Source organism: Nyctereutes procyonoides, unplaced genomic scaffold, assembly GCF_905146905.1.
Source record: "Nyctereutes procyonoides isolate TBG_1078 unplaced genomic scaffold, NYPRO_anot_genome, whole genome shotgun sequence".
NCBI lineage: Eukaryota > Metazoa > Chordata > Mammalia > Carnivora > Canidae > Nyctereutes > Nyctereutes procyonoides.
In genome coordinates, this window is record NW_026575046.1 from 3,385,960 (window position 1) to 3,404,687 (window position 18,728).

Sequence of the window (18,728 nt, forward strand, 5' to 3'; positions counted from 1 at the left end):
ATAGGTAGAATCAGACAGAAAAATGCAATGTAATTTTTGAGGACACTTGATTATGATAAATTCAAAGAACAAAGGAAACGTTCCTCCTTGAGATGATTCTTCATTTATGGGTTTCAAAATTCCAATCTATCTGAAGTACATAAATATGGTAATTTTTGGAGAATAGGACCATTATACTTATTTTAAGACTAATAGTGGTAACAGTGAAATGTTATCTAAACATTTTAGGGGAAAAAATCCAAGAAATTTGAAGAAAGTTGGTTTATTTGGGAAAATATCAAAGTAATTAAACTTGTGTATTATGTTTAGTTAGCAGTTGCTACACTGTTGAAGATTTTATGAAATTCTCTCATGATAATATGTTTTATTCAAAATGTATGTAACTATATTATTTGTAAGCTAACAGAATTAAAAAATTAGACAGTGTCTGCAAGCCTTTACATAACAGAGCACTTTGCAGTTGGCAAAGCATTTTTACAGATGCTTCTTGATCCTCACACAACCCTATGAGATGGGTGGGAAGTCTCACCATCTCTATTTTGTGATTTGGGGCCCTGAAGCTCAGAGAGTTTGAGGCACATTTCCGAGGATACTAAATGTGAATCTCTGTTTTATTTTTTCTGTTTTTTTTTTTTTTTTTTTTTGGCTTCAGTTTTATACATTTTCCTACAGATCCCAAACAGATAAGGGCCAAGCAGTCAGTGAGATAGGGACCACCTGAACCTGGGTAAGGACTAAAGGTAAAACAATCCAAAGTCTACAAGGTTTATGTAAACTGGAGTCTAGTCTTCTCAGATGATGTTGTTCTCATGTGAGGTACATATTTTCGATGATTACTCGTATTTTATAAACAAGCAAGTTAGACCGAGGTATAAACCAACCAGCAAAACCTCCGAAAACTCATCTTAGGTCCTGGGATGATGAAAACTGCTGATGTTCATGGACCATCAGGAATGGAATGGAACAGATCATTGAGTAGTCCCACATTTTATACAGTATAAGGTTTGTGACTTTTTTTTTAATTAAATCTTTCCCTGACATATCTGATTATCTGAGTATATCTTACTTAAACCATTCATTCTATCCATTAAAAAAGGGTTGGGGCTGGAGCGGGGGGAGGTTTCTTTTGTTAAAATAAAGGAGGGCAGGCAGGACAGAGATGGTAGTCTCCGTGCTTCAGAGCAGTGCACACGTGGTGCACAGAAATTGCATACATTATAGTGCAAGCAGCAAATCCCCATGCTCCATCAGTTTTGTATGGAGGAAAGAAGTGGGGAGGGCAAAGGAAAATGATACGTACAAGTCCATGATGGCCTGACCCGGTATCCTGGAGATACCCCATGTCATTTGAACACAAGACAACGCTAATAAGATCTGTCACGATAACAGACTGTGGGTCTTAAGGGTCCACACCAAGAAGTGGAAAAAAGAGGTCCCGATCACCTGCACAAGTTTCCTGTCGCAGTGTACTGCCCCTAGTAGTAAGCAATTTTGAATCTTTCGGTTTGGCTTTGCTTTGGAAAAGAAATCACAAACTATTGAAACACGCATCATCATTTGGCTTAATTCAGGTATTCTTAATTGAACAGTACCACAGACTTTATTGAGCAACTGAAAATATACACAAGGAACAATAGCTTTTTCTCTGTATTTTTCTTTTTCTTTTTTTTTTTTTAATTTGACTGTCTTCCCATTAAATCACCCAGTTTCCATCATGAAAAGGGCACTTGTTTCCACAGTAGCTGTGTACAGCTTGCTCAGTTCCAAGCACTGTGTGTCCACGCTCCTTCCTTGCCATTGCTGAGGTTTCCAGAGCTCCACTTGCTCAGGAAGCCAATTCTAGAAGGTCGCATGAACTAACCCCCTAAGTTGTTCTTTCGGATTCTATTTCTCCATAGAGTTCAGCTAACTTTTTAAATTCGGGTCCCCAGTCTCCAAGGTAGTGATAATCCTGGTCTGATTGCGTGGTGGCCGAGTCCAGCGAGCTGATGGACCCAGCCTCAGATCTCTGGCCCTCATAGGCATAAGTCTGAAGAGAGTCATAAGGAGGGACGCTGGGGTCCAGGTCAGCTTCCACCAGTTTCTGCTTAATAAATTCCTGGACATCTATACTTTCCAGGGTGGACAGTGTCTGGTGTCTGGGGGTGAGTTTCACCTCGGGTCTGATATCTCTCCTATACTTGAGCTCCTCAGCTGCAGACGGATTCCTCAAGGCCGTGATGTCGAAGGCCTCGGTGTCCTCCTCGCCACCCCCCTCGTCATCGTAGGTGACCACATTCTCCCGCACATCCTCTTCAGAAATGATCAGGGGCTCTTTTTTGCTGCGCCTCAGGGTGATAAAAAGCACGACAATCGCTGAAGGGAAATGGAAAGAGGATGGAGAGTTAGAAACAAGGAAGGAGGTTCTTGGAGACTTGACATCAGCCACTAGGTTCCACTGGGCCTCGCATCCTCACTCAAGCCTGAGCTCTGCACCCTCTGGATAACAGTGGAAGATTATTATCATTATTACTACTTTTAATCTCAAAGAATGTGAAAAAAGGGTGACCTCTATAAGGCCTTGGGAATCACGGGTCTTCTCTAGAAAAACAGAATATTCTCATTGGTCGGGCTCATGCATTCAGGATTCCTGGCTCACCGAGGTCTATCATCCAGTCCTCACACCAAAGGAAGCAATGATGGGACCTCAGTAGCCAATTTGGTCTGGAAGAATAATGGTGTGTTGTTCTATGTGTGGATCCTAGATGGACACACTAGAGGACAGGTATTTTAAGTTTCTGTGAAATAGGAAGGAGGAGCCCCTCCCTTAAACACTTGACTTTTGATGCTTTGTAGGAAAACAAAGCAGGAGTATTTTGCACGGTTGGTCTCTTGCGCCCATTATCATTTAGAATAATATTAGCAGGCATTAATAATTGCATATAACTATCATGCTGCACAAGATGTTATTTTTTTGGTACCTAACTATGTTCCATAGGAATTTTTTAGGCTACCAATTATGTAACTTCTTGATTTAATCCTCACAGCAACGTACAGGTTTTCTCAAGGTAACTGAGTCTCAGAGGAGGTTACATGAATAACTAAGATCCAAGTCTAAGATCACACAAATTGCAGATGGAAGACCTTAGACTGTCATCTCTGACTTCTCACACCAGAGGTGACCTAGCTCCATTATCATATTCCATTTTGTTATTTAAAAAATGTGGAACAAGGAACTGAGTTGGGCATGTGGATTATTACTGGTAATGTCACAACCATTAGATGAAATGATGTTAATGGATCTTGGGCACTTTGGTTTGTCTGTTTCTCAGTATTTTCAAATCTTTCTATTTGATGATACTAAGCCATTACTAAATAGAAAGAATTACATCACTTCTACTTTGTGCTATTAGACCCAATATCCTTTACTTCAGCTCTACAGAATGTTCTTGGTCGGCTGATATTCCAGGTTTTATGACAGCAGTTCTCAGGTGCATTGCTACTTTATTTTATTTTATTTTTATTTTTATTTTTTTGTTTATTTACGATAGTCATACAGAGAGAGAGAGAGAGGCAGAGACACAGGCAGAGGGAGAAGCAGGCTCCGTGCACCGGGAGCCCGATGTGGGATTCGATCCCGGGTCTCCAGGATCACGCCCTGGGCCAAAGGCAGGCGCCAAACCGCTGCACCACCCAGGGATCCCCAGCTATTTTAAACATTCTTTATAATATAATCAAAGAAGTACATTCAAATGGCATGTATATAAGGTGTGCATATAAAGTATACATATGTATAACATACATAAATATACATATATAGAAACAGATTTTTTTAAAGATTTTTTATTAATTTATTCATGAGAGAGAGAGAGAGAGAGAGAGAGGCAGAGACACAGGCAGAGGGAGAAGCAGGCTCCATGCAGGGACCCCAACGTGGGACTGGATCCCGGGTCTCCAGGATCACACCCTGGGCTGAAGGCGGCGCTAAACCGCTGAGCCACCCGGGCTGCCCTAGAAACAGATTTTATACAGATAGCATGTGGCATACTTATGCCCTATATACACACAGATATATACCTATAGGCATGTATTTTTACCTGAAATTCATATTTCTATATTGTATCTTATCTATTTCTGTATACTGTATTTTGTCTGGCAACCTTACTGATAATATACTTACTGATAAAATGTCTTACTTTTGTCAATAAATCAAGTCATTTTTCATGTTAAAATGGTTGGTTGTTGATCTCAAGGGAATTTCTGTGCATGCCTAATAGGGAGAATGTGTTCAATACTATTAGAATAAGGAGGTGATTTGCATTCTTCACCAATATCAGTGTTATATTTGTCTAATGAAATATAGGGGAGAAAGCTGGGTTTTACTATTATGATAGCTTATATTTGCTTATTTTTCCAAATTAAAAAAAATTCCTGATATATTTCAATTCAAAATATAGATACTAATAAAGTTTAAACCTTGAGGTTTTACATCTCTCTCTTGCCTAGGCATAGAGAGTCATTTGCTAGTGACCAATGATTTCTAGATTTATTCTATATTATTATTTATTTATTATTATTTATGTATTCTATTATTATCTATATTATCTATGATTATATATAATATAATATCTATATTATCTATAAGAATATCTTATTATTTATATATTATTTATTTATTCTATATCTATTATATATATATATCTATTATTATAAGAATCAACATATAATTAACCATATAATCTGAGAAACTTTTAAGAGTGAAAGGGGATTTTATTTACAATTAATGCAGAATATCAGGGCAAATATGAACATATGGTCCCTCTAGTCAAAGGTAATTAAAAAAAAAAACTCAGAAGAATGTGGAAACACAGATAATAAGGTGCATTTCCAGTGAATTACTTTACATTCATGTTTGTTCAATAGATGTTTCTGGAGCAGATGGCACACGGTAGATACTCGATAAACAATTCTTACGTGTTCTAACAAAAGAATAATCTCTGTAAAAGTGAGGATGTGGCACAGCCACTTTAGGAAAATAATTATTAAATATAGTTTTAAATTTAAAAAAATATATAGTTTTAAGTCAGCTTATGGTCATTAATAGTACCAAACGCCTAATTTTGCTTGATAACATTTTTATTTTTTATTTTTTATTTATTTATTTTTTTGATAACATTTTTAATGTTTGAAAACCAAGCTAAATGTTTGGCAAAAAAATCCCCAAATCAAATATGTTTTAGAGAATGAAGATAACAATTACACACATAGATTTTAGAATTAATTTTTTTTTAAATAGCAGCCAAATGAATATATTCAAATGACTCCCCTCCCCTCCTCCACCCGCAGTCTACCAACCCATACACGTGAAACAAGTACGTGTTCTTAATGTCACCTGGGAAGAGGTAATTTGACAGAGTCGTGGCATTGCAAAGTAAATGAGATATGGAGCTTGTCCTTTTGTTCAAAATTATACATGATTTTCAGTATTTTGAAATGTTATATAATCTGGATTCAAATATTAAACTGTAACAATTGGGGAGGATTTTATTCTAATGACTATTTTATTCTTGCTTAGTATATTTCTCTTTCTTCTCTTTGAGTTTGGTTAGGATTTTAAATCCGTTTTTTTCGTTTTATTTAAGAAACTTAAAATGAATTCATTGAGTGCTACCCATTTATTTTCTTCATTAAAGAATTCAAATTTGGGGAAACATTTGTATGTTTCCTTTCTCATATCATTCACTCATTCATTTATTCATTTATCCATCCACAATTCCAAAGCACTTGGAGCTCTAAGGGGTTTTGAGTTTTCAGAACTTGAACTGTCATATAGGTTGCATTCAAATACATCATATACTGACTCCCAACGTGTTTCCCCAAAATACTTTTCATAGCAGATATACTTTTATTCAAAAATATAACTTTATTCTTTTTTTTATGCCATCATATGTTGGTACTAAGTTTGGCAGAAATGAGGTGGCCCCGTCAGGGAGATTACTTTTTTTAGCTCCTGTAGTGCTTTTGGTTTCTACCAGTTAATGGCACTTCTTGTTGAAACGTATTTTTTCAAACCAAAGGATGCCCCATCAGGTAGCTCCGCTGACAAACAGGTTGGTACTCATTACCTCATCGATTCCACCTTTGCTCCTAGTCCTTCACTCTCCTCACATCAAATCCACCTCAATCATCATTTTTCAGGAATGATATGCAAGAGCAGGAGCAATCCAGGTGGTGGACCCATCCAAGTCACCTGTTTATATGTGATGTGTGGACTGAAGCACAGGGGACAGGTTTGAGTCAGAGTCTGACTCAGTGGTTTATTGTGCTAAATGTGATTGAGTTTTGTTTTGCCGACTGCTCTGGGCCCTCTCATAAGTGATGGGATGAAGTTAGGAAAGAAATGTCAGATCCTGGAAGGGAAAGAGAACTCCAGTTGTCCCTCCTCCAGAACGAAATTCTAATTGCATGGTGAAGGTTCACCCAAAATTCTCTCTCATTCATCCTATCAAAAAGGGATCTTAAAAAGGAAATCCTGATAAATCATAACCAGACTCACAATGTGCACCTGTGCCATTCAAAGTGGGGCACATTGGTTTTCGAGCACCAATTTCTGATAACAGAAGATAACAGATGGAGTCTGACCATACTGTAAAATATTGAAATATATATATATATATATATATATATATATATATATATATATAACCTATAATAAAACATAGATAAGCACCACAAAATTTTACAGGTGACTCTAAGGTTCTTCTCTAGTTGATACTTTATTTATAGATTTGTAATTAGAAACAAGGGACTGTGCAAGTGGCCTGAGATCATACAGTTAATTAGCAGTAAAACTAGGGCTGGGTTTATACAAGTCATTTCCACAAACAACTGATAATTAGAACATTTTTCAGTATTAAAGTATTGCTTTCACAATTTCTTTAGCTGTTGGTTTTTAATGTTACTTCAGAATTATAAAAAGTTTCTAAAATGAAGTTTTGCTACCTCCGGTGTTATTTTCCTTGAAAATTATGAGCTTGCACATTAATAAACTATCTTAAAAATCACACATGATATATTCTGAGTCTGCTGGCTAGGTATCTTCTGAATAACAATAAAAATTCTTACAATGACACAATAAATAAAAATTACATTATAAAGAATGATTGTTTAAACCCAAACTTATGAAATGATTCTGCAGCCTTTGGATAAATCTATAAAAACGTGTCTGAGTTTCAATAAAAATTGAAGGAGTAAACATATTAAATAGCACCTTTGCTTCATTATCTAAAGGAGAAATGACATTTCGATAAAATCAATTAAAGGGAAGTATTGTTTCATGAAATAATAAAATGTGATTTGGCATGATATACCTTAAATGTACCTGTATCTTAACATTTTTCAATTGACTTTTTAAGCCTTTACCTTAATATACAATAATGGTTTTATGGTGATAGATGAAAACAAAAGCCAGAGATGAGTGACTCCTCCAAATAAACTATCTTTCAAAGTCAGGATTTTGGAAGAACTTATACAATGTCACAGGGATCTTTTCTTTGCAGTTTAGGTTAGGAACCCTGGAGGGATCAATGTTTGTACTTGTTTTATTTAGAATTTTTGTTTTGTGAGTTTTTTGTTTTCATTTTCAAACACAAAAAGACATAATTCATAAATGTCTTAAGCAAATAACAGTTGTAAACAATCAATATACCAATAAGTAAAATCTAGAGATTTTATTTAATTTTCCTGATTCCCTTCACCTCACATGTACTGTATGACTCTACCACAGTGAAATACTTTCAGTGGTGGGGCACTGAACCTCCATGCTCCACTTTGCTAAATGTAAGTGGTACACTTATTTTTTTTTTTAATTTTTAAAAAGATCATTTATTTGAGAGAGAGAGAGAGAACCCATGAGTGGGGGGAGGGCAGAGAGCGAGGGAGAAGCAGACTCCCAGCTGAGCAGGGAGCCGAAGGGGGGGGGCTCAATCCCAGGATCCTGGGATCACGACCTGAGCTGAAGGTAGATGCTTAACCCCCTGAGCGACCCGGGCGACACTGGTACATTTAGACACACAATCTATTTAACCTCAGAGCACTTTTGACACCGTAGAATGCTCTGTCCTCTTTGATATATTTTTCTTCCTTTGACTTTGATGACCTTATACTTTCCTCAACCCTCCTTCTTCTCTGATTTCCCCTTTGCTCTGGGGATGCTCAAGGAGGCATCCTTCTTGACACCGTGACCAAGCTGAAACTCATCACACTTCAGCCTACTTCATGAACCCTCTCTTCATATTTCCCTGCTGTAGTGATCTCAACAAAGGGCACCATGGTGCCTCCAGCTCAGTGAGGATCAGGACCCACATTCAGCAAGAGATGAAAAATCCTCTTTGAAATTGTGCTAACTCGAACAATACCTAACTTATCCACGATTTTTTTTTCCAGCGGTTTTATTTTTAGCCCTTGGAAACTTGTTCTAAGAAAGAAACAGCACATCATCGACATTGGATATTTGTTCACTGACATGAAATTATCAATGTTGTAGCTTTCAAATGGAATCTCAGGGACTTCCTATAAACAGTGTGTTAAAATTTTGATGAAAAAGCTTTCATCCAGGGATCTGCATCATATTATCCAAGATCACTTTTTATTTCCTCGAAGACATCTTGATATTATCTACTCTTCGTCACCTCTGCTCTAACTACGCCAGTACAAACTGTGCTGAGTAAGACAACTGAACTGCTGCCCTCCTTGCATGGCTTATGGGCTCTCTCTCCATCATGAGAGTAGTTCTCTGCTTCATTTATAGTCATATTTTTTCAAAATACAAATCTTGTGATGGGACTTTCTTGCCTTAAGCACCTCTTTATATCCTAGAACAAGGCCCACCATCTACCATGCGCAATGAAGCCCCAAACTGTCTCACCGCTGCCTAAACAACCATCCCACTTCTGAGCCTCATTCTACCTTGCTCTCCACTCCTTCTGTACCGGTGATTTGTCGGTTACCTCAGGAACAAAACAAGCAACATTTCTTGCAAAGTAGTCTTTCTCAACAAAGCATATGGCTTTTGTTTGTTTGTTTGGTTCGTTTGTCTTTTTCCCCCATGTGTGAAAAGTACTGAGAAATGAGCAAAAGAGAAGGATGCTAAGAGAAGGGAAGAGGGGAGGGGACATGCTAGAAAATAAATATGTACCTACTTTGATCAATGAAACAGAAAAGATTCCTTACATCTACTTCTCTTGTTAGAGAAAAATCTGGATTTGTGATCTTGTTGAAATAGTAGTTCTAAGAGTTTATAGTCATAGCTTCAAATGTGGTCATGATGAGACTTAGACTATGAAAATGCTAATAAATAATCAGAGAAAGTATCTTATTTCTTATTAAAATGAAATATAGTGCAAATCTCAAGTAAAACATTTTATGAAACTCAATAAAATTTAACATGTTTAAGGCCAAAATTTAAACTTAGTACTTTAAAATTCAGCTAACATTGATGATTAAATAATATTGTCAAGAGGAGAAATTTCTGCAAGAAATCAATTTTTATTTGGTGTTTAGATTTATTTTAGAATGATATCTCTCATGTTCTTTGAAATAAATGAAGAGAGCCCCTTTAATATGGGATTTAGAATTTTGAATATCAATTCTTTCTGAAACAGAGCTTTTGCCAAAAGATTTCTCTCATAGCCACATCTTTCCTTCTGATATTTCAACTCTTGCTCTCAGTTGAATCAAGTTATTTCTAGATAGCTGTGCTATTGAGAAAGCTACTTAAAAGGAAGTCTGTGCAGCTATGTTTTGTGGTCCAAATTTTGCATGCCTGATCTTTAAGTCAACACGACTTTCTTGCTCTCTCTCTTCCCATTGCACTGATGGCCCTCGGAGGGTGCGTTCAGAATCACCACCATACGACATTAGGAGTGAGGACGACTTACCTAGGAGAATGACAACACACAGCAGAATAGCGATTAAGGCCCCTGTACTCAAGCCAGCCGAGGACAGGAACGCTTCTGCATGGCAGGTCCGCACACGCCCATCTCTCTCGCATGCACAAACCCTGACGGTGAGGGTGCTGCTGCTGCTGAGAGAGGGGATTCCACCATCAGAGATCATAATGGGGAGATAATACACATCCTGAATAGTTCGACTAAATCTCCTCCGCCTTGTCAGAATGCTGGCTGTGTTATCTATGACAGACATAAGCAAAACAAAATGTACTTAGTAAGGCCGCCATTCAAGATGCACATTTCCTTTAATGGATAAAATGGGTATGTGTGATTTTTTTTTAAATTTCTAGTTTATGAAATGGACACAGGAACATGAAGGGGTGATCATTAAAGAGTGACGAACATATGTTCCAAAAATCGAGATACTGACTTGGAAAAATTAATTGAGCCTAAACTAGAAGAGAAGGGGGAGAGTGGAAAACAGAAGAGCGAAGAAGCAGTCAATATTTTGGACCTGGACGTAATCGTGAAAAGATTTAAAAGAATACAGATGGCTTCAAGCCAATGGGTCCCAAACTTTAAGATGAGATAGTGGTCCTCACCCCAAACCTGGTGACTCAAGGTAAGCAATAGGAACAGACATCTGTATTATTAACAAACTATTCAGGTGACGTTAATGTACAAAAAAGCTCAAGGGCCACTGGTAGAGATGACAAATTTATGGAGAGACCAGATCAACTGATAATTTTTCTCAGACTTCGTTGTGATTTGAAGTGTTCTTGTTATAGTAGACACACCATGAAAAGTTAATGATGAAATAAATAGTTAATTCTGTTTTTATGTACTTTTAAAATGCCGTATATTACATTAATTGCCTGCATGATCAATGTGTGGGCTACAGATTTCGATCCAACCACACAACCGTATAAGGGCAAATACATTAAATTTCTATTTTTTTTAGGAAAAATCATTTTTACTATAAATAATAATTAAAAAATAACCTGAGACCCAAAGTATAAGTTGCCCAAAGTCACAGAGCTAGTGAATAATAAAGATACAACCTCAATCCATTCTAGAACCCTGCTCAAAACTACAGTGTCGTGCTGCCTTTTTACCTATTCATCTCCAATTATAATAATGTTTTCAAGTACACACAGTATATGGTTATCTTAGCATCATTATTCCTCATTCCCAGCAGGTATATTGGTCAAAAGACCCTCCTGGTTTACACTTAGATGTGCTATGCAGATTCCCTGCATGGAATAACTAGTTGCCGTAGCTGTAGATTATCACCTGGCCCTGTGTTGCATCCTTCTGGAGCAGCACATCATCAATGACTCATTGCTCCAAGGTTATAAAGGTGGAGCCATTTCTCCTGAATGTAGACACAGTGAATGGGAGGTTTAGTTCCAGAGCTTTACTACTGGGTCAGCTGTCAGGCATGACATTTGCATAACAGCTCACTTTCTCACTGTTCAACCTTCTTCCTCCCACTGCCCCGCAGGTGTCGGTCCCAAGCACACTCTTCAGTAAACAACCTGCCCTCTAAACTCCAGTTCAGAGGCTGCTTCCAGAGCTTAACCTGCACCTACACCTATGAGTTAATTACTTTTCACTAAAAAGTGATTCATCAAACAATTACATTTAGGGATTCTTTTACCACATCAATATTTTTCTTCTGAAAATTGGAATTCTATTACATATGAGTATGTTTAAGATACCCATGATACAATACTCTACAGCTATGCTTTCTTGATTTTACATTGCCAAATTAATGCAATAGAAAGGTAATAAAATTTTCAAATAGTCACTGTAATATAGGTAATAAAACACATGGATTGCACATATGTATTTATAATCATATACACACATACACATAGGTTTATATAGGTACTCCTATACATATAATTGAAGGGTTGTTACAGAGCATAAATAACCTAAAGAGAAATTACAAAAGGTTTTCTTACCTGGTAGAAAAGAAAAAAAATAATGTATCAATTGTCTATTCTTTTGTTTTTTAATTGTCTATTCTGAAGCAAGTTGAGAATAGAGAAAGAAAAAGAGCAGATATTCCATTATGTGTTTGTAAACCTACAAGAGTCACAAGCACTCTCCCGAAACCTGCACTTTGAGGAAGTACATCTCTTGGCTCTAAGTTGTCACATCATGATTAATGTAAACTTGCCTACATGCTCAACTCTCTAGTCTCAGGAAAAGGTATGACCCAAGTGTTCACAGGCCAAACACGTTTGAGAATCTCACTGCTCGCCTCTGAAGAAGAGACATAAGACACTTGTCCTTGATTTCAATAAACATGATTAATAATTTGTAGAATGACATAACATGCAATGGTAGGTGTGGACTCCCTTTTGTGGTTCTGACCTCATGTACACTTTGCGTTCTTAATGTGGAGGCATACTCTCTTTCAGAATTACTATTGGAAATGCGATCAGAAACATAATCAGAAACAAGGAGAAAGCCAGAAAATGTCTCTAGTACACCATAGGTTCTTAAATAGGAAGCTCTCAGACACAGAAACATAAAAATATTATTTCCTTTTCTTTCCAGTTGAAGTTTTGACTTTTGAAAAGAAGATTCAGAAAGTAAAGAGCTTCCTACCTAGAAAGATTTAGCAGAGCAGAATAATGAGTTCCTGAAAAGGGATATTGTGTACCTAACCGGAACTGCAAAAAATGTACTTGACTGAATGCTCACTGAACTTGAACAAGAAAACTTTGAACTAAAATGAAAGAGGCAAGAAGATATATTTATTATATGTGTATATATATATGTGTATGTATGTGTATGTCTGCACATACAAATTTACTTATAAAAGAGAACAGAATTTGTCTTGTTGAAACTACGAAATTAGGTGTCAAGAGAAACAACAAATCTCTAAACTTAAACTATAATTAAAAAAGTATAAACCAAGTATTATAAAAAATCTTGACTTCCAAGTGGATAAAAAATTAATATGAGCTGAATAAAGGGCAGCTATTGTAGGATGGAATATCTGTGAATGAAAAGTGCTAAATCACCAACACCAAATAAAGGATAGTCTCCAATAACGTGTACTCAGGTTTGGTTCTTAATTCTAATTCTCAATAGTTTGGATGGAGACAGAAACTCATAGAACTCTTGGAAGCCAAGCAAGTATATTTTGTTAGGATTCAAAAAGATATTGAGTGGCCAGCACAAAGACCTTAAACTAAAATGATGTGAAACACAGATGCATATGGGATGGTAAAAATATCATCTAGGAGAGATCTTGAGTAACAGCGATTATTTTGCAATAAGTATCTCTGAATGCAGGAATAAGGTCATATGTAGGTAAAAATAAAACAAAACAAAACAACAACAACAAAATGTAAAAGAGTCTTGAAATCATTCAGTAGAGGTATGGAGTGTCTATGAACCTCTTTATTGAGAAGACTGCACTTGAATACTGTGCATACTTTTGGGTCTAGTACCTTGAAAGTGCTATTTTACCCCAATGGGTGTTTTAGAAGACTTAGGGATGAGAAAAACTTTAGAAAAATATGTCACATGAATAGTCTTTGAAGCAACAGTGTGAAAATTCTACATGTCCCACATGGATTCAGGGAACCAAAGGGTCTCAGAAAATGGCCAGAAAAATTGGGAAACCCTCTTAGTAATTCATATCTTTCTGAATATAATCAATATAATCAATATATTCATAATATTTCCAGCAACTATGTCTTCAGCATAATTTGGAAATAGCCTTGAATATAGTGTAATCTTTCAAAACAGATGGCAAAGTGTTCTTTTTCTTTTTTCTTAAAAGGTATGAGCACATACAGGAGGAGGTAGGGAGACTGCTGTGCAGATATGTAAGTTCTGACTCATGTGGACACGTTTAAAATAGTGAAAGAAGTGAGATTTGGAGTCTTTTGAAAAGCAATTATAATATGAATAAATTCATTTTGGAGCTGTGAGAACTCTAAGGATTTATAGCTGATTAATAATTCATAAAACTATTTACAGTAAAAGATATTGTTGAAGAGGTAGGTGCACTTGTAACCTCCATGCATCTACAGGGACAGAAGGCTATAGAATGTGATAGTACAATGAGAGTTGCACACTAGTTCTGAAACTACAGTACGTGTCCTATTTAAAAAAAAATTATTTTCTAAAACAAATATATTTTCTAATGCATTATTTATTTATTTAGATAGACAGCCTGGAAAGGGGCAGAGGAAGGGGGGACTCTGCATTTCTTTTGGGGCCTGATCCAGGGCTTGAGATCATGACCTGAGCCAAAATCGAGAGTCATACTTAATCGACTGAACCCCACAGGTGTACTCCTTTTTTTTTTTTTTTTTTACTATGTGGTGTACTCTTTTTTGCTTAATATTTTGAGAGACCTTGAAAGATTCTAATCTCTGTGCTGCTTGTATCCTTGCAATTTAGATTAAAATAAGGGATGCTTTTAAAATACTCCCTGGGGCAGAAACAAATCCTATATTAAAGTCCAAAATTGCCTTGTACCTTGGTAAACATTAAAACTGTGTTTTTCAAAACTCCTAAATCATTAGACACCTAAACACTCCCTGACATTTCATAGGGTTCTTTGTTTGATGATGTAGGTATAAAGATATGCTTTATCTCGAGCATGGCCAACAGACTATTAAAATAATATTTCCAAATCCCATCACAACACCACAAGTATTTGAGATCCCCAGATGTGGATTTCTAATTGAACTAAACTTTTCTTTTTTTTTAATTTTTCTGAAGAGAAAGCCTGGAAAGAGAAACTTAATTTCACCAGACAGATAAATATGCATGGCTTCATATTGTTTTCATTTATTTTCTGCTCTTCCAGCAGCAATAAGATCTACTCATAATTTAACTATTATTGGAGCCCATGCATGAAACAATGCTCTTTTGCTCCCCTGTAAAGCTCCTCTCACATAATAGGCACTTGATAAATAATGATTTGAACTATGCTCAGCAGGAACTTGTCTTCTGTTATAGTTTTCCTTATTATGTTGACATGTATTAAAATATTAAAGTGAAAATGAACCTTTGTAACCTGTAACACTTGAGCGGCATTATCTCCTCATGCTCTCTACTAACTGTTCATTCCTTCTCTCTTGCTTCTTGACTTCCCCTTCTTTTATCTTTGAAATGCCCTAATATCAATTTTCAGACTCTGATTCTGTTTATTTAAGTTTATAAACAGCCTCCTGGCCTCACTTGCATTTCTGCCAAATTACAAATGAATGATCCAACATGTCATTATGTTCTGAGTTTGCACCCTGGAATGTCATCCCTTTGACCATCTGCCACACTCCATCTTGATAATCTTTAAATCCCAGATAAACACAACCAACCAATGTTTAAGGTTTCTGCTTTCTGATTCATGAAAAAAAAAACTAAATATACATATATATGTAAAATAGTTATAACCACCTCAATTGGCTCCACCAAGTATGTAGAGAAACTTAGACTGTGCTCTCAAAGGAGATGAGTAATCAATCTATTAATATCCATTCTTTATCAGATGCCAGGCAGTAGCTATTCTGAATTTCTTTTGCCATTTTCTTTTGAGTCCTCATCTTCCACTCACAGTAGGAAAGCATCTTTCCCAAAAAGAAGCTACCATCTATTATCAACATTTTGAAAGCACGTTTGAAACTGCTCAATTCCTCTTTGCCATTAATTATGTCTCTCTGAATATACAAGACTATGTATCAGAGACTTAAAAATGAATATAAATACATCTCAGGCAAAAATATGAATCTTGAAGAATATCAGCAAATCTGCTCATGAATAACACATATGAATTTGCATAAGTGCTAATAACAGCGGAGGTGATGAAAAAAAAAAGGAGCTTTTAAATAGGAATCCAACCTAAAATTCAAAATAATAATGTAGAGGTAGGGATAAGAGTAAATTTACAATTTTTTTTAATACTGTGTGATATATAAGAGAAACCCTCTATTCATTATTTATCACATACCTTTAACAAATAATACCATTTTTAGTACCGAATGGATGACTCAAAGTAGAAGATATTATATTTGGAATCACTAAATTTATAAATGCTGAAGGAAATTGTAAGGATAAATCCTTGACTTTAAAAAGTGAACACATAATCCTATTTATGAAGTTGCTTAACATTCCCCCTTTCTGAGGGCAGAAGGTGGAGTATGTGACTCCTACTGGAGTCATTACATCCTTTGAAACATTAAGGCAGAGAATAATCTACATTTTCACAAACAGAAACCAAAGTAAAAACACATGGATTGGTACAATTAGTCATATTTTTATTCCTTCTACTTTTATGTTTCTGCTTAGGGAATATGAGTGAGCTGACCTTTGTTGTCACCGTGAGTAGGAGTACAAAAAAGGAAGAGGCCATGAGGTCCACAGATACATCAGGAAAAATATATAGGAGTAAAAAAGAAAAAAAATCAACAGAGATATGAAGAAAACAAAAGAATATTTTCTTATCTAGAGCAAAAGGGCCACCGAAACAAGTCACTACGCTTGCAAGTCACACATCCCCATTTTAGGGTCAAGGTGGTAGGTGAAATATTTGCCTTCTCACTAGTCATGTTTTGAGTCTCGCTCTTCTCATAAAGGGCAGTGCGAGTCTGTCAGGTGTGACAGCCCACATGTTAGGAAGGAGGACAGAGATTTGACTGGGAGGGAAAAGAGATGCCGAGGAGAACCAAACAGCGAGTCTCAGCCTCACCAGAGTGCAGGGGAGTGACCGAGCAGGGCACAGCTGCTCCCACATCCAGGAAAGGATGTTTGAGGAGTCACCTGATTTTTTGTCTGTTTCTTTTGTTTTGTTTTTTATTATATTTTAAAGGTTTTATTTATTCATTCGAGACAGAGAGCATGTGGGTGCGAGGGGAGGCGGAGAGCGAGAGGGAGAAACTCGTGGTGCTCATGGGACTCAATCCCAGGACCCAGAGATCATGACCTGAGCCCAAGGCAGCCACTTAATTGACTGAGCCCCTTTGAGGGGTCATTTGTAACTATAGTCTCAGTTCAGACTGTGTGTGTGTTATTTTATTTAGGAATGGGAGAAACTGCTAAATGGTCTCTTGAAGCCCTGTGGATAAAAACAGAATTCTAAATGGTTATACTCTGTAGAGAAATTAAGCGCATTACCACACCAGCTGTGAGTTCTCATTTGAAGGACAAAAATAAACTGTGGGAATATTGACTACTACAAATCTGATAATGCCAAAGAACTACAAAATATACAGACAATCTCTAGTGGTTTCGAGATCATCAACTAAGTAACTGAATTTCACTACCAATGGCCTATGATACCCGAAAGAGAAGTCTCCCCAAAGACACCTTTTTAACGACTTTTAAACACAGTCAGATTTAAAAATACTCCTTATCTTAAACTCACTGTAAACTTAGATGTCCTTTCACCAAACGCAAATAGCCACAAGGAAAAACAGTATTTTCCAGCATTGCCTTTTAAGTATTTTGCTAAAAATCATAAAACCACTTACAAAAAATATGACCTTCATTTTTAGAAGCATGAATGAATATTACAAAGAAATAGTATGAGGTAGTAAATACAATATATAAATATATTATATTTATAAATATAAAGAAAAAACAAAATCTTCAATAAGCTGCAACAAGGTGAATAGGATAGTCTACGGATTCTTTTGTTTAACTGATTAAAATGGTAATTTTCAGTGAAGTTCCTGCATTTACAAACGTGGTATTCGGACACATTCATTTTTAAAGAATGGGATTATCTGCAAAAGTGGGAAATGCATATTTTTTTTAATTTATTTTTTATTGGTGTTCAATTTGCCAACATATAGAATAACACCCAGTGAGATGCATATCTAAAGAAGAAATCTGAGAGACAGACACGAGTAGGAGATGTTTGAAAGCAAATTATCGACAACATTATAAGGATTTTCAAATTTGAAAGGCATATTAAGTGTGATTCAGAGCCCTGCAAACAAACAGAAATACAAGTATACAGATAGTTATAAATGATCTCTTCCCCTAGTAAAATCTGCAAGATTCACAAATGCACTTGACAATTAGAATTAAGCCTAGGAATTAGGCTGGCAAATCTCTGTGCATCAGATAAAACCTAGTCCCTCAAGAGGCAGCATAAAGACCATGAAGCAGAACAGATTTACCTGGAAGGCTAATGATAATTTTATATTAGGGGATTAGATTACACTTTTATATTACAAAATGAATGAACAAAGTTATTGTGTGCACAGAACCCTGGTGTACGCTTGTACTCAAGGACTTTGTGACATTATGGCTACAGCTCATTTGCTATCGATACAGGTAACCAAAATATCTATAACGGTTAAGAAGTTAGAATTAAACAATGGAGGCTAAAATGAAGTTTATCTACTACAGTTTAAAGATTAGGTGGCTGGGGGCAACCCGGTGGCTCAGTTGGTGAAGTGTCCCTCTCTTGATTTTGGGTCAGATCATGATCTTAGAGTCCTGAGATCGAGACTCATGTCGGGCTCTGCCCTTGGCGGGGAGTCTACTTCAGATCCTCTCTCTCTTTCTCCCCTTCTGCTCCTCCTCCCCACCATGCTCTCTCTCTAAAATATTTATTTTATGTTAATTTATGTATTTACATAAATTTTTGTAAAAGATTAGGTGGTCAGAGGAAAAAATTCATTTTCATCAGGAAGTAGTTCATTCCTTTTTCCCATGTTAGAGAGTGATATAATTTTTAAATGTTGTGACTTACAATTATCTTCTGAACTCGTTTTAATTTTAAATAAATCTTATTGATATGTTAATGATAAGTAAGGT

General features: G+C 36.3%; 1 protein-coding gene across 4 annotated transcripts in view; it reads right to left on the bottom strand.

The window, feature by feature from the left end:
• Positions 1-1,321: 1,321 nt before the first annotated feature.
• CDH18 (cadherin 18) overlaps positions 1,322-18,728 on the bottom strand; it is a 304,587-nt gene continuing 287,180 nt past the window's right edge. For 2 of the 4 annotated variants that reach the window (XM_055325457.1, XM_055325456.1), the window contains exons 10-11: positions 9,918-10,169; positions 1,322-2,355 (exon numbers count right to left, since the gene is read on the bottom strand). In XM_055325457.1, coding sequence (XP_055181432.1) covers positions 1,865-2,355; positions 9,918-10,169 — 743 coding nt within the window. In that variant the 3' untranslated portion in view covers positions 1,322-1,864. The remainder of the gene's footprint in view (positions 2,356-9,917; positions 10,170-18,728) is intronic. The other 2 variants (XM_055325460.1, XM_055325458.1) reach the window with 2 other exon arrangements.